This window comes from Neodiprion lecontei, chromosome 7, assembly GCF_021901455.1.
Source record: "Neodiprion lecontei isolate iyNeoLeco1 chromosome 7, iyNeoLeco1.1, whole genome shotgun sequence".
Classification (NCBI taxonomy): Eukaryota; Metazoa; Arthropoda; class Insecta; order Hymenoptera; family Diprionidae; genus Neodiprion; species Neodiprion lecontei.
The window spans coordinates 94,073-109,581 of NC_060266.1; the positions used below are offsets into that span (position 1 = coordinate 94,073).

At 41.5% G+C, this 15,509-nt stretch overlaps 4 protein-coding genes across 15 annotated transcripts; 2 read left to right on the top strand and 2 right to left on the bottom strand.

Moving 5' to 3' along the window:
* Positions 1-3: 3 nt before the first annotated feature.
* On the bottom strand, positions 4-6,958 carry LOC107223543 (adipocyte plasma membrane-associated protein). 2 transcript variants are annotated; one of them, XM_015663243.2, is made up of 5 exons: positions 6,653-6,958; positions 5,414-5,532; positions 4,086-4,294; positions 3,657-3,942; positions 4-3,477 (listed from the first exon to the last, which is right to left on the bottom strand). In XM_015663243.2, exons 2-5 carry the CDS (start codon positions 5,521-5,523, stop codon positions 2,160-2,162), a joined length of 1,923 nt encoding a protein of 640 aa, XP_015518729.2. In that variant the 5' UTR covers positions 5,524-5,532; positions 6,653-6,958; the 3' UTR covers positions 4-2,159. The 2 variants fall into 2 exon arrangements, with proteins under 2 accessions (XP_015518729.2, XP_015518730.2); XM_015663244.2 differs by lacking the exon at positions 6,653-6,958 and adding an exon at positions 6,131-6,426.
* Positions 6,959-7,048: 90 nt separating this feature from the next.
* Positions 7,049-8,829, top strand: LOC107223552 (MAD2L1-binding protein). The gene is made up of 3 exons (XM_015663257.2): positions 7,049-7,193; positions 7,359-8,107; positions 8,181-8,829. The coding sequence occupies exons 2-3, from the start codon at positions 7,686-7,688 to the stop codon at positions 8,563-8,565; spliced, it is 807 nt and encodes a 268-aa protein (XP_015518743.1). The 5' UTR covers positions 7,049-7,193; positions 7,359-7,685; the 3' UTR covers positions 8,566-8,829.
* Positions 8,830-8,984: 155 nt separating this feature from the next.
* LOC107223551 (probable alpha-ketoglutarate-dependent hypophosphite dioxygenase) lies at positions 8,985-10,961 on the top strand. The gene is made up of 2 exons (XM_015663256.2): positions 8,985-10,041; positions 10,168-10,961. The coding sequence occupies exons 1-2, from the start codon at positions 9,823-9,825 to the stop codon at positions 10,768-10,770; spliced, it is 822 nt and encodes a 273-aa protein (XP_015518742.1). The 5' UTR covers positions 8,985-9,822; the 3' UTR covers positions 10,771-10,961.
* Positions 10,962-11,507: 546 nt separating this feature from the next.
* On the bottom strand, positions 11,508-15,494 carry LOC107223528. 11 transcript variants are annotated; one of them, XM_046745690.1, is made up of 7 exons: positions 15,450-15,494; positions 13,048-13,684; positions 12,811-12,957; positions 12,371-12,624; positions 12,145-12,288; positions 11,967-12,051; positions 11,508-11,771 (listed from the first exon to the last, which is right to left on the bottom strand). In XM_046745690.1, the coding sequence occupies exons 3-7, from the start codon at positions 12,952-12,954 to the stop codon at positions 11,601-11,603; spliced, it is 798 nt and encodes a 265-aa protein (XP_046601646.1). In that variant the 5' UTR covers positions 12,955-12,957; positions 13,048-13,684; positions 15,450-15,494; the 3' UTR covers positions 11,508-11,600. The 11 variants fall into 11 exon arrangements, 8 of the variants coding, with proteins under 8 accessions (XP_046601646.1, XP_046601647.1, XP_046601645.1 ...); XM_046745691.1 differs by having other exon boundaries at positions 13,048-13,517; positions 15,450-15,475; XM_046745689.1 differs by lacking the exon at positions 15,450-15,494 and adding an exon at positions 14,601-14,815.
* Between the last annotated feature and the right edge of the window lie 15 nt (positions 15,495-15,509).

Sequence of the window (15,509 nt, forward strand, 5' to 3'; positions counted from 1 at the left end):
ATATATGAAAAATTTACCTCACTTTATTCCCATGTGTTCATTCACCTCAAACAATACAATTAGTAGTATTTCTACGGGTATGGTGTAGTAATATGTATCGTACCGACATGATAACCAACGTGACTGTAACGCGTGGCATATAATGGAAAATAGATACATACATCTATGTGTATGCTTGTGGAGACGGATGGATGAATAGATATGCCAATGAATATAGAAAGAATAAAATAGCTAATGTTATCGATTACAACAGCTACCATATAGGCTTATCTTACGCAATGTTAGGCACAACGTCCAACGCTGATCATTGGGAATATCCGAACCTAGGATACAATTGACAAATATCCACTGTCATGTTGCCGCTGTAGGTTTATTTTCCCCATACAAATGCACGATATGAAACGTAGGTGGTCAACTGGTAAGAATTATCTGATTTCGAGATACGATAAGTTGAAAATCAGATTGTGCGTGAGAGTTTCCGATACGTAAAGACCGCGTAACTTACATTACGATAATCGTCACTTTGTTACGCCCATCACTACAGAATCCCTACAAAAACAGGAGTAGTAGTAGTAGTAGTAGTGGTAGTAGTAGTAGTAGTAGTGGTAGTAGTAGTGGTAGTAGTAGTAGTAGTAGTAGTAGTAGTAGTAGTAGTAGTAGTAGTAGTAGTAGTAGTAGTAGTAGTAGTAGTAGTAGTAGTAGTAGTAGTAGTAGTAGTAACAATAATAATGATGACGATGATGATGATGATGATGATGATGATGATGATGACGATGACGATAATAGTAACAACACTAGCAATAACAACAGTAAAAATGACAACAGCTTGTAAATGAGAGATAATGACGGAATGTTCATAGTGTGCATCTAATATGATATATTCGGTACGTTAAGTTTTAATTCTCTGAGTTGGCGCACCCGAGCGTCTGATGACGCATGAGTGATATTGCGCCACAAATACGACAATTCAAGTTTGCTATTATCCTTACATGTTGGCAGCGGACAGTTGTGCCTTGCATGAGCTTTGAGCCATTGAGCATTTGAAATGTGGTTGGGAATGTAAGGTCCCAGTATAATTAATTCGTCGCGTATTTCGATGCACGAGAAAATCTTTCAGTTCATTGGTATGAGATAGCTTGAACTCATTCTGTACACGGGATATTCAAAGTTCAGTGAAAGCGTTATAGGAGCATATATAACACCAAATTTCGTGATTACACCAGGAATTACGAGAATAGTCGTAGCGCACTGTTGGTAGTAACATTACTTTTTCATATACTAATTCTACTAATATTATGGTTACTAATTATTCACACTGCTGTTGCTGCTGCTGCTACTAATTCTGCCCCCATTGGAAAAAAAAAAAATAAAAAAAAATAAAAAACAAACGAAACCCATCTTTATTAGTGAAAAAGTATCATTCTAAAATTAAAAATGAAGACAGTGATTATTGTGGTGTAGCTAGATGTTATGAAATATTGATTGAATGTCGAAAACCACTAAGCCGGTACCAACGAACACGAACTCCCAGTCGTAGCGCGATCAGAAATTTGGTACCGCTCAGCATCATGTGTAGTATAACGTCAACCTCGTTTAACGTCTGATAACATGCATCCGCGCCGATCCTAGAATTTTGTCACAGTTCCCAGTTTCTTCAGATTATCACTGTTTCCATTGGTTGAACACTGGTAAATACCTACCCGTTCTACGACAGAGTTCTCGGATCGTACACACAGGGATTGAGGGCGCGGAATCAGTGTATTAGCGAAGCTAGCGATACAATTCCGACAGTGAAGATGGAACAAGAGATACCAATCTTTTGGTATGCCGTTATTAGATCTATAAGAAGGCGATTTCTTATCGGCGTTGCCTGACGGCGACATTTTTCGGACGAATTGAATTCGGCGTTTCGGTACACCAGTTTGCAGTCGTTAGTATACTTTCACTAGTGCAGATCTGTATACAAACGTTGCCATTTAAACGATAATCACACAGCAAAATGTCGCTAGAAGACCCGGATATTGTTATTATTACCTCAAAGGGCTTGAAGAGTGACACAGACGGCCGTTTGTCACCCTGCGGTATCATTCGCTTCGTGATGACAGGGTAGGAGCAGTCGGTGGTTTGACCGTTTGTTCATAAGGTTTCGTATCGTTGCCTTAGTTGTTTCGACCGGTGACTGGCGCGGGCTGAGGTGACTGTTTTTGAGCGTTACTCGGATTTTCTGTTGCCCCTTGATGGGGATGCGTTGTTGATTGCTTCGTAAATGCCGGTTGTGGAGTCGGCCTTACTCTTGCCTGCTGACCTACGTTTGGATTTTGTGCGGTACCAGGTTTCACACGTTCCCTATTTTCACTCCCTCCTTCCACTGACACTTTGGACACATTGGGTGAGGGTTGTGCAGGCTGAGGCGCAGGAACTACCTTCACTGATTCGGGCCTCATTTCCTTCCCTGCACTCGTTGGGTTCGATGTCGCTTTTTGTTGCTGCTGTTGTTCTTGCCGCTTCGTTGGAGTAACAGTGACAGGCTGCTGTTGCCGGGGTGGCGAAACTGTAGATATGGGCTGCTGTTGACGAGTTGGCGTATCTGTAGTAACAGCCTGCTGTTGCTGATTTGTCGGAGAAACAGTCACAGGCTTCTGCTGCTGGGTTGGCGGGTTGACGTTAACCTGTTGTTGGGTAGGTACCTGCGTTGGTTTTCTTCTAGACGGTGCTGGTTTTGGCTTTGGTGTTCCACTCGCGACAGGCGCAGCAGCTGAACCGGTCAGCTTAGAATCTCCGATAGATTTTGGTGGAGTTTTCGCGTCTTGCCGTTCGACTACGTTATCGGCAACATTGTTTAATTCACTTTTCATAGCTGGAAATGCCCGTTTCAATGGCACCCTGGCCAGATATTCGTTGTATGGTGAACCAAGATATAAATAATCTTTTAATATGTATGCTGAACTTATTCCGCTGATTTTGCCATCGCTAGTGTATAAAACGTCTGTGATCTTACCATCAAAGCCGATTCTGAGCACAACAACGCTTTCATGCTGTAGAAATTTAACACTTTCAAAATGGCCGATCCAATGTACAGCTCTCTTAGTATAACAATTTGGATAAGCGTCCTCGACAAGCTTGAACGGGGCTTCTAGTAAGTAGAGGATCCGAGCTAGCATTTTTCTGATATACGGATGGGGTGCTAAGGATTGGACGAGGATGGGATGATCAGCATCAGCAGTAACTATCAGGCTGACCAAAAATCCATCCCCTCCGTCCGTATGGATGTTGTCTGGCAAACCAGGAAGGCCTTGTATAAAGATTTCCGCAGTGCCAGCCTTATCTCCTTTGAGATGAAATTTTGACAGGCGAGATGTCATTGTCTCAGCTACCACTACAAAGCTCTCATCCTTACTCAGCTTGACTCCATTAGCAAAGCCAAGGTTTGCGACCAGTACAGTATTCCGCTCGGTCGATGAATCATACTTGATTAACCTGAAAAAAAAGAATATTCGCCAGCTGTTGGTATTCTACAAGCAGGGTAAACCAATGTTCTTAAACATAACTGGGCATAATCGTCGTTGTTCTGTATTTAATTCTGCTTTAGTACAATCGACAAAGCTCGATAATTCGATTGACAACAAGATGAAACTTGTGTATATTAAAATTGTTACCTGCCAGCTGGATTTGCCAGACATGTGTAAACACCGTCCTGAAGGATAAAATCTTGGGACGAGTCGGTCCAGTATATGTCTCCATTTGCGGCAATGTCCAAGCTATTGGCGAGGAGGGGTAACTTACCCTCTATCGGCTTTGAAATATCAACGATCATATCATACTCTCCTGTCATGACATCTACCTTAAAGATACCGTTATAAGGATCGGCAACGTACAATATTCCGTTTTTGTCAAATTGTAAACCTAAGGGTCGACCACATTCTTTTTCCATCCAGACTCCATCTATCAGACAGAGAGGTACCAAATTTGATTCCAAGTTTCAAGTATTTTAAGATTGGAAAAATAATGCATAATATTAAGGTCAGGTTGGAGCAATATTTCAAGTAATTAATTAAGGAACGGAAATTTTTCAGGGAGAGACTCACCGCACGGTCTACCAAACTTGGCGATAGGTACAATATGATGCCCTATAATCTTAACAATGTCGCCTCCATGCAAGGTGGTGAACAATTCCCCGTTACGTGAGGTAAAAGATTCAGGGCCCTTTAGTTTCCCTTCAAACAGAATTTCGGCATCATCCAGTCTGTTGTTCAATTTCAGGGCATCTGTTAGGAACTGCTGCGGTGGCGATATACTGCAAAGGGACGACAAGTTGTAACAGAGACCGAGTGGCATATTCCTCATAAACTTTAGTCTTACTTTTGATTCATTGGGGATGTACAATTTTTTGTAGTCAAGTAATGTTTCTCTTCACAACGCATTTCAAGTAGTCAACTCAGCACAGTCAATTAATACGAAAATTACATAAAGCACAAAAACTGTTCGTTTCAGAAATACTGTGAGTGAAAATCTCATGAAATTCTACCATGTGGCACATAGAATTCAAAGCTCTTATAAAGAATAAGCTCTGATATGTGGGCTCTCAACGCAAGCGGTATGAATAATTGCATTTGAAGTAATGAAATCAGTACTTGAACCCATGAAACTTTGAGAAACAACTGTCGAGTATGTAGAACACAGGTTTAAAAGGATGTGTAATGTGACAAGCTTTTCGGTATGTCCAGAAATATTATTTCACGGCTTGAAGGACACGAATTGGAACTAGAAAACCTTTTGCTTCCTGGGCAACTGCTCTCACTACTGAGCTACTCGAGCTCCCGCTAAACACCGTTCCAAACTGCTACCCAAACAGCGAGACATGCCGCGTTACAACTCCCCCGCTCCTAGGGGCAATGTACCGATGAGAGAATACAAACTGCAAATCGCAAAATCTGCATCTCGCAGCCTCTACACTCTTCCGATGAGTTTGTTTTTGTTGAGAGCGAGAAATGCCACGTCACAGGGTAAATTCAAGAACAATTTTATGTTACGTTTTTTGCAAAGAGGATAAAAACATAAGTGATATGCAAGCTTGTCTATATTGCAGGGAATAACACGATTCATGGATCTCAAGCGTCTGAAAATAATATTTCTTACAATTAGTCTCCTTGCCCAGTATCAGAGTGAATTAGGTTAAAACAGCAGAAGCATTGTGAATCTTTGGTAAAGCTGACCCCAGACACAAATAGTAAGTACTAGCCCATAAGAGTTGGTGCAAAGAATCAATCACCTTCAGCAGCTTCAAGGAGTCCGCTTCACCAAACATTCACAATATTTAAGAAACAGTGACAAATCTATAGAAAGGATGCCGGGTGGAATGTGGTTAGCAATCTGCAATATAATCATCTCATTCAATTTTCCATTGTGTACCTACTTGTATTCAGCAAACTGTGCATCTGGTGGTAGGCCAGGTAGGAAAGTGATGAGCGCCAGAAATAATCCAATATAGATGAATGTGGTGCCTATAGACTTTAGGTAACCCATTGTCGTAACCTGGGATAAAACAAAACGCATGTATCAGAAATGTTATGCTGCTAATGTAACATAGTGCAATACATTTAAGAAATAGTACAGATCTGAAATAACTCAGCGGATGTTTCAATAATAAGATGTATCCCGTGTATATCCCTTGTAACAGATCCTTATATGGCATGCTGTCAATGCATGCATCAACATACGCACAACTCTTACCACTGAACATTTGCCCACAATCGCACAGGTGTTGGCACCAGACGGTGGCCATAGGGCTTGGAAGGGTCTCTTACTAGACATTCACCATATAAAGCAAGCTAAAGTCACTGAAATTGTGTCTACTATAACCTGGCATACAAAAACATTATATTTCCACTGTAGCGAATGAGAATTACTGATAGCGCTTTCCACAAATATTGAGGAGTAACTGATTTTCTTTTATCTATCGCACTTCTTCTTCTTGCGAATAGTCTACACTTTCAGTTGGAGTAAGTGAAAGCTGCTGGGAGCTACTTGAAGGATCATAATTGATCGTAGATAAAGTATGCAATACAACAGCAATAAGACGTGTTTAAAAAATGCGTATCACGCGATAATGAATTTGGATTGAAATACTCACCTTAGATATGCCTAGAAAAAAGACGATGAACTATGTCGCACAACGATTATAACATAATGAATGCTTTCAGGTAATCAAAGGAATTATGTATACTTCTTGTCGAATTCCAATAGAGCGGGTTGAAGAAATTCTCTGGGTACTGTTGTTTTTATAATGATGTATAAAATAATTTGTAAAACAAATTATCAAAATGAGCGCGAAATAACAGAACACCCGACAGGGGTAATAAGTTTGTTCGTATGAAATGTGAATATTTAGCTGACCCAAGCAGGTATACCTAAGATATCGCCGGATACTTCCAACTTGCCGCGTCACGCACGGCAACATAACGGTCACAGGTAAAAAAAAAAAAAAAAAAAAAACAATCAAGCATAATTGTGTTGCTACGCGTACAGCGACAATTTTTATATAGTTGAAATTAAGTTGGAACCTAAATGCGATTTTGGAGCAAGATATTTCTAAGAAAACGGCATTATCGTGGATTCGGTAGAAACACCGAGGGTCAAGTATAAAAATTATTACCAGTCTCAGAACGGTGCTAAGGATGTACGATGAGTGATTTTTCACGTTCACAGTTGATCACGAATGACGGTTAACGACTGTTGAATTTTTGGGTTCGTTGACTTGGCCAATCCTATCCTCTTTGGATTTCGCTGGACTTTGCCCACACATCACCACAGGTCGACAACACCGCAGGTATGGAAGATATAACTTCAATGGAATACATCCTAGGTAGATGTACCGTAAACCTCAAGAGCATTCGTTGGAAACTGTATTTCAGTCGTTGAAAACCGGTGTCAAAATGAACGAAGCCACCTGACTGGCCATCTGACTGAAGAGAATGAGGGAAGGAGAGAAAGAGAGAGAGAGAGAGAGAGAGAGAGAGAGGGAGAGAGAGAGAGGAGAAAACGAGAATGAGGAAGCAAGAGAGCTGATACAACTGGCGAGAAAGGGAGATCACTAGAGTCTTTCTGGTAGTATCTGGCAAGCGCGACTCCATGATGCGGCAAAGTAGCGCGCATTTTGAAAATATACTGCGCGTACGCGCAGGAATTCACCATTGGTAAGTTTACCAACTCTCGAAAGTTTGTAGTAAAAACGGGTTAAACGATTCCGAAACTCCATAGAAACTCCACGTATTATTCGGATTATTTCGAGTGAGTGCGAACGGTGCACTTAGCCAATTCTCGATGGGTGAACAACTGTGATGGGGACGCTTCTGTTGCAGGAAGAGAGAGCACATTGTCTAACTACGTTCCTCTCCCTCGCCCTCATTGGGGGACATTATCGGGCGTTGCGGCACTCTTTCAGCGCCGATGCATTCTCCATGTGCATACATATTATTATTTCATTCCTCGCTATTATCATAGCGAATAAAAGTTGTATCAGTATAAGACATCTATTCGAATGTGTGCGTTGTGTGATGAACACTGATTTGTTACGTATTGGCGTCATATTGGACCGACGACTGATTTCGGACTGATTTACGATTTACGAAGCCGTAGATAACCCATACACGACCTAGGTACACGACTGGTCGAAGTAATTGACGAAAATGCTGGGGCGAAAAAAAATCGAGGAGTTAGAAGTGTGTGTGAAACTGGACGAACCTTTAACTAGTGACTCGTGTTGCAAATTAATTTTGGAGCTGGTCAAATATCTGTTGTATCAAAAGCAACAGATTCCGGTGAGCTACGAGTATTTACTGCGACTGGGAGCTTCGTCGGTAGGAGTCAACGACAGGAGTTTGGCAACGGCGAGAGCAACATTGAGTTGCCTGGAGAATATTTCGGAACATTTAAATACCGAATTATGTTGCGAGAGTTCAGCGGTAAAGGAAATCTTTATATCAATGGGCGCGACAATACTTGCTCCAAAATTCTGCCTTCGAGTGAGCCTTCCCCCAGAAATACTCAGTGGACAGTGCCATTTCAAGCAGCAGCATTCCCCTCGTAAGCCACTGTTGAACCTCATGAGGTACGACACTGCGATCCCCCTTCTTATCTATCACCTGCTTATGGTCTATCTTTCATGTTATTATTTTTCCCAGATCCATAACGGAGAGCGTAGATTTTCAAGAAGCTATGGCGTTGCCTTTGATGCCCACGAATACGTTTTTCCTCTTGCAAAAGAGAGATTGCAACAAGGTGTCGGAATTCTTTGTGCCTAAACCACGTTACGCGATAACTAATGCGACGGCAGGAAGTCGTTTACACCTAAAGCTGTCCCATAAAAGTCATGAAATGTGGAATTGCAATTGCAAGAATACAGTAAGCGTATATCGAGATCGAGATGCTTCGTATTCGGAATTGGCACCTAGTCAGAACACAGCCGGACACCGCAGTACTGAAAAAATATTTGAAGGAGGCCAAGACAGTATTTACCAATGGTATCAGTCCAGAGACATTATCAAAGGCTTCAAGTTTTCTCGGTGATGCAATCATTGTTTTTTGTTCACCCTTCTGGCAAAACTTTATTGTTTATTATATCATCCAGGCTGATAAATGATTAGCTGATTATTTAGTTCGTATAATTGATGAAATGGTTATAACCTTGAGCATCAGATGTCGATTTTTATGGACAATCGCTGAGCACTTTCTCAGTTGTGTAATGTTTTATATCTATTAAGCCATTTATGTAAATACGCAATTGAATATGTCCAGTCTTGCTGCAAATGAATTTGAAAAGCCAATCGAAAACACGAAATTCAACAGCCATGTTTGCGGCCTGACCCCAGGTAAAACAGTAAACACTGACTGAGCAAAATGGAATAACCATTCAGTTCTGTGAATCGATCAAGCTTTTACTTTGTATAGATTGAACAATTATTAACTTCGTTCGGAAGATTGCTTGAAATTGAAGGATTTTCGTTGTCACGAGGCAAGATGGTACGTTACGTAAAACGTTGTGTCGAAATTTTCCATTACATGCATTCAACGTCAGTAAATTATAATTTACGATCTTGACGTCCGCAGCATCTATCAGAGATGTGCCGTTCAATACCATCTACCAAAATGTATTTGGTCTTGAAGGGGTCAAGGGCCGTACCGCTGATAGGCTTGTTTCGCTTGATAACCCTCTTAACTTGGCGCTACGGTGTTCAGGTCACTGACTATTGGATCATCTCGGTTATTGCATCAGCCGTTTGGCAAGTGGCATCTACTTGAATTGACCAAGCTTTGCGCGTGGCCCGCTCGCTTACAACCTATTACAAATTACACATACCGACAGGTTTACGGTTTTGCTTCCTGTGTATTCGCGAAACGACGTTTATAAGAAATGATAATTTTTTCCATCAAAGCTAGTACGTAACTAGGGAAAAGAACCAAAGAAATCATCACGATGAGACGCAACAAGGCCTATCTCTCCCGTCCGGTCAAATGTCTGCTTGTCAAACTGGCTGTTTACGTAAGCAGCACAGCTGAATTGAGAGATAACAATATTGCACAACTGTGCGAAAAATGTTTCTTGCGTTATATAAAAAATTGATATGTAAGCTTGACTATCACTGGGCATTGGCAAATGCGGTTTCAAAAACAAGTAAGGAAAAACGAGGAATTGAATATAGAGAGAGGGACTGACAATGGTAGAAGCAGTGGGGTGATATGCGTTAAAGTAACGGCCCAGCTAGTAGAAATCCTCAGTTCGAATCCTGTTGCTGCAAACTGTGCTGGTCGTCAGTTCGTTACGCAATGGGTGTTTTAAAATATCTGAAGCCTGAGGACAAGGAGTTTTATGAGAAAAATGGATTCATCAAGCTGAGTGGAATATTCAGCGAGGCCGAGATGGAAGAGATTTCTCAAGAATACAACGAGCTTTTCGAGCGCAAGACCAGAGAGAATCTGGAGGGACTGGAATCCGCATGGAGCGGGGATAGGGTGAAGCAAGAGGCTGGGTTTATTGATTATACGGTTTGTACATCATAACGTTTTTGCTTAGCCTTAATTTTCCGAGCACTTGTATTATCTACGTGTATCTCTCCGGTGCTCCACTTTTAACGATCGAGTAATTCTATGTTTCAATGGGCTTGCTAACAGGTGAAGGCGATCCACAACTTACAAATGCACAGTTCCGTTTTCACCAGAGTGATAATGAATTCAAAGTTGCTAGATGCCATGGAAGATGTGCTGGGTACTCCAGATGTCTTGTTGCATCACACCAAGGCGCACATAAAGCCCCCTGAGAATGGAGCACCTTATCTGATGCATCAAGACTATCCCTACTTTCCCTTCAAAAATCACACCATGGTAGCTGTATTTTTACACCTGGATGATACGACTCCGGAGAATGGAGGCTTAGCAGTTTATCCAGGAAGTCATAAACTTGGACCTCTGGCTGACAAAGGTATAACGGATGAGCAGGGTGAACAATATCACTGGGTAGATCAAAACAAATGGCCATTGAAGGGTGCGACCCCTATCTCGGCGAAGAAGGGGGAAGTAATCGTTTTCTCTTACCTCCTCCTTCACGGATCATATTTGAATCTCTCCGACCGTGCTCGAAGGATGTTCCTTTTACAACTCAGAGCCGCAGATGATGAACCTACGAGAGCATGTCATCAATCACCGGCACAAAATCTTGTCCTGCGTGGTAGGAATGTACATCGCAGCGCAAACATGGCCACGCGATTCGCTGACTAATTCACGAACTTTTATATTTATTCGCTTTTCTGTACCGCCAATATCTTGCTCATTTTTTGCCTGTCTATGTGATTGGTATAACTGGATTGTTTTTCGCAACAGTTGTATGTAATCTATGTAACATGTGTACGCCATGTGCGTGTAGTGTTGATAATTTTAAATAAAATACCCGAGGCCTTGGCAGCAAGAAACATCAAACGTCTCCATGCCGTTCCCAGTGTTCTCAATCTGTCATTGCTTGTACGCCGACTGATAATAGCAGTTTTATATGCACACAATTGTACGCATCATATGTTAAAGTAAGTAATTGTGCAAGAATATCTGCTTGAGAAAGCACAACAAACTCTGCCTGAGTTTTACTATATACCAGCGCCAACCACTCCCGCATGATTATTACAACTAATTAGTATGGATGAATATAGGTCATACAACTCTTATCCTTTCACGTTATCATTGGCAATTTCACCTTTTCCATTATACTTTCCCAATTACTCTTCGGTCTGTTACGTATGAAATATTCTCAGATTTTTTGAGGTATTGTGAAATCTTGAAAAATTTTTGCTGATCGAGGCAGGTGTTGAAAAAATTTACGAAATCTCGGGAGGTCCTGAACGATATTGTGGGGCGATGTTGCAAGGAAATATTGAAAGATTTATTTGAAAAAATGCTACGGCGTGGACTGCGTTATCATTGATGTATCGTTTGATGTAGGTATTGATGTAAACAATTTCACCTCGTATGCAAAGAATAGGATTTATTCGTTGTAAGAATGGATTAAACCGAGGAGTGCTAGAAACACCGGTTAAAGTTTTAACGCGCACTACCAAAGTTCATGATTCTTCGAATCTGTAGCGAAGAGATTCATCTCGATGTTCTTCGTCTTCTGTTTCGAGGGCATATACAGAGGTTTTCATCAACCTGAAGTCGGTGACATTTACAACTCGTAGTACCAGAAGTGTAAGTCCCATGACCCAGGCAGCAACTTCCACCCAAGATGAGATCTTTTGTATTGCGGTGAGACGAAGCGCAAGTTTCAATATTTTAAACTAGTAATCTCGCAAAATTTGTAATCGAGAATCATACTCAAGGATGGCCGATATTACCCATAAATTTTGTTTAAATAAATTCTTTGGATAAAATCAGCGTCACGTAAGGATGTCAATTTGGAGTGTGATAGAATTGTCATCGTGCCATACCTTTGTGATTCCATAATATTTCCACACAAGTCTATTGTAGGTGTTTTTTTTGCTTGTCGGCAGGTATTCCGTGATGGGTTCATTCCTTTGAGAGAACAAAAGACGCGTATGTTATACAGATGTTAGCGCCGGTAACATTGGCAAATAAGTATGAGGGAAAAAATCGACAAAAGAATACCCAGATTGATTTAGCATCCCATTGAGACGGTATTGAAAATGATGGAATCCCTCTTGGAAATTGCAGGCCGACCGCCAAGTTAGCAACGTCAGACATAAGTTGAAAAGTATAGCCGGTCCAACCAGTCTCCAGGGACTGTAGTATCTGGATGCGAAGATATATTGTTTAATCAATAATCGTTGCATTGTCTCTTGTATGCACACCTAACTCATTGTTGACAACTTACATTCCAACTTGGTAACCTCCGCGCCCACATATGGAAAAGAAAGAAAAGCCAACAATACCACAGATACACGAAAGAATCGATATTATCTGTATCGTAGAGCAATGATGTTGAGTGTTGTAACTGACTGTCAGCCTGTCTTGCCAAGGTTGTCCCATTGACGAGATCCTGTAATTAACGATACCTGCCACTGACACTTTACGATCTGGTTCCAACCCCGGCGTCGCCCACAATATGCAACGACGGTCAAATAAATCCTATTTTAATCAGACGGTTGGTTGTACTAAATATTAGGAATCCTGGCCGCTCGCTGCTATCAGCGCAACATGCTAGTTATAGGCGAGATAATTCCAACAAATATTTGTTTATTTACCTCAAATAAAAATCACAAATAAAATTACAACTCGAGATTTATGCCTTGAACTTACAGAGCTGAATTATACCTGAAACATAAAAAATGCGTGTGCGGTGACGTAGCCGGCTATTGCGCTAACACAGTAGAACAACATTTGTAGTAATTTCCATAGTATTGAAATGTCGTTGGCATCGCGTTCAATTAGCTCCTTGTGCTTCGTTAGGATCCGCATGTCCTAAGAATAATTGTCAATTTAATTTTTGCACGTCAATCATGTTGCCAATAGTCATAAGTCGTGCCTGGGATCATAGACATCGATTCCTACCCCGAAAATCCAACACGCCGGTCAGATCGTAAGCCGATGTCGAATTTCGAAATACTCCAGAGTATGAGACGCCGCGGCGGCTTGTTAATACCAATATCTATCATGTGACGTTTATAAGGTAAAACTCCTCCATTTCAATCACGATTACCGGGAATTTTTCTGGAATCTATCACGTGATCACGACATTCAATTGTCAATCTACGCAGGGTAGAGAGATGTCGATCGTTTCAGGTTTCAGGTGATAGCCGTGATAGGCGTGGACGATGAGCTGAACCCATAAAAACACAGTGATAAACGTACGGTGAACATTATACGTGCACATCTGCCTATGTACGTACGTACGTAGGCATGCGGGGGTACATCGGTCAATCAAGCGGTGGTTGATCGTTTGACCGTTGTTCGGCGATTGGCGAGGCTGCAAAGGCGGCTGATTTTGTCCTTTGATATCACGGACGACGAGCGCGCTGAAACTTAGAGGTCTTCTTTTGATAACAAAGTTCCGTAACCCAATCTTCCCGTATCCATGTCATATCCATATCCGTCGACCGTGTCGTGAGTGCAGTGTCAACGCGTAGCCCTGTTTCGATTAATATGAAACGAAAGTGCCGACAGCTTGCATTGGTCGGAAACTGTAGGACTGCAACCGTAAAAGTAATCGCAAAGTTTACAGACTGTTCAAGATTAATGAACCTGCCGAGAATAATTGGTATACTACGCTAACAGTGCGGTCAGCCAAGGTTCCGAGCATGTTGTGTAATTGCACAGCTAAGAGAGAACGACTTTTTTTGAAATTATACACTTCAACGAGGAACGCATAATCAGAAAACGACACTTTTCAGGTGAGCTTGCTCAATTCCATTTTTTCACCGGCATCGAAATGCGAAAATACATCAATATAGCACTCATGGCCTTCTTTAATGACCTTGTACAATTAGCGCACCGCGCGACGATTTAATTACCAAAAAAGAAAGGTATATTACGCGTTGACGAATTCTAACCTCCTTTGGCGAATGTCTTTGAGCAGAAATGAGTAGCCAATAACGAGATCACTAACAACTATAATCTCTCGCAGTTAGCTGCGTCCACTGAAATCACCCGCTCCCGTAACGCTATGCAATTGAGCGATCTTACCGGCATGCATACATGCATGCGTACGTACATAATCTCAATGCAATCCTGAAAAAGCCGTGGAAAGAAAGCCGAGCGCTAAATTAGCTACAAGCTATAATTATACTTATAGTTGATGATATATAAATATGAATTACGATTGATAATAATTAACAGTAACGTTTTATTCCTTTCGAAACTTGTCACGCTTCAAGTATCTTGTAGTATTGGAAAAAAGAAACCTGCCAAATGGCAAAATAATTGAAATTGAGATTACGAGTAGCTAACTAATCGGGACGATACATGGATCTATTTTGTTAAGAATTTTGTAGGGACTTAATGCACGTTGCATGGTATGCATATTCGCACTTAAATCATTACAGAAAAATCTTGAAAAAAAGCAGCGTATATTCTGAAATATCCGGATTTTCTCCGCTCAAAATTACCCGTGGTGACTTGGAATTCTCAAATTTCGGGTGATTAGCCCCGTATTTGTAATTAAGGCATTTACATTTACACTTGTATCACTACTTCGGAGGGAAGACGTGGACCGTGGTAGGGCGACGCTGCGAACCGCACACGATTCGCTTTATAGGCTGCTATTCTCGTATAACACACCATGTTTACCGTCCACCGAGTTTCGTGCGTTGGGCCGAAATAATTGTCGTTACTTACGCTATTCGACAAAACGCGTACGGGTAAAAATTGAATATCAGGTAACAGAAATAATTGAGGGACAACCACTTAGGCGTTTACGTGCATCGAGATGCGTGCTGTGAGCTACTAATTTTCGCAACTTGCACTACTATACCGAAACGTCGAACGGGTCGATCTATAGACACGAGGTCCACCGTGTCACGTATTATGAGATGTGGTAATCGGTAATGCTCGATCACGTACGTGAACGGTGATGGATTTGAGTTGACGGCAGCCAAAAGAATCAAGTAACACATAAACTCCTATCCGGCCGTCTACGCGTCCGATTGTCGCTGGGCTTTTATCTCAGATCTAGCAATTTAATTGTTGTAGCTAAAATATTTCTGTTACCCGACACTCAATTTTTACTCGCATACGTTTTGTGAAATAGCGCAAGTAATGGCAACGAGTAGCAGCCGGCTCGATCATCGCACGCAACTCGGTACACACGAATACACGTGTAACCCGTTTGCGTTTCATCAAGAGTAACTTGTAACACGTAACTCGATGTACGTAAACGCCTGCGACTGTGAATAAATGGCATTAAATAATTGTGCACGAAAACACAACGATGGTAGGCCAGCGTACTGCGAACTCACCGACGCGACCGAATGAATGCACGTTCTTACGCGCGCGTATACGTCTGTACGTAAATACGT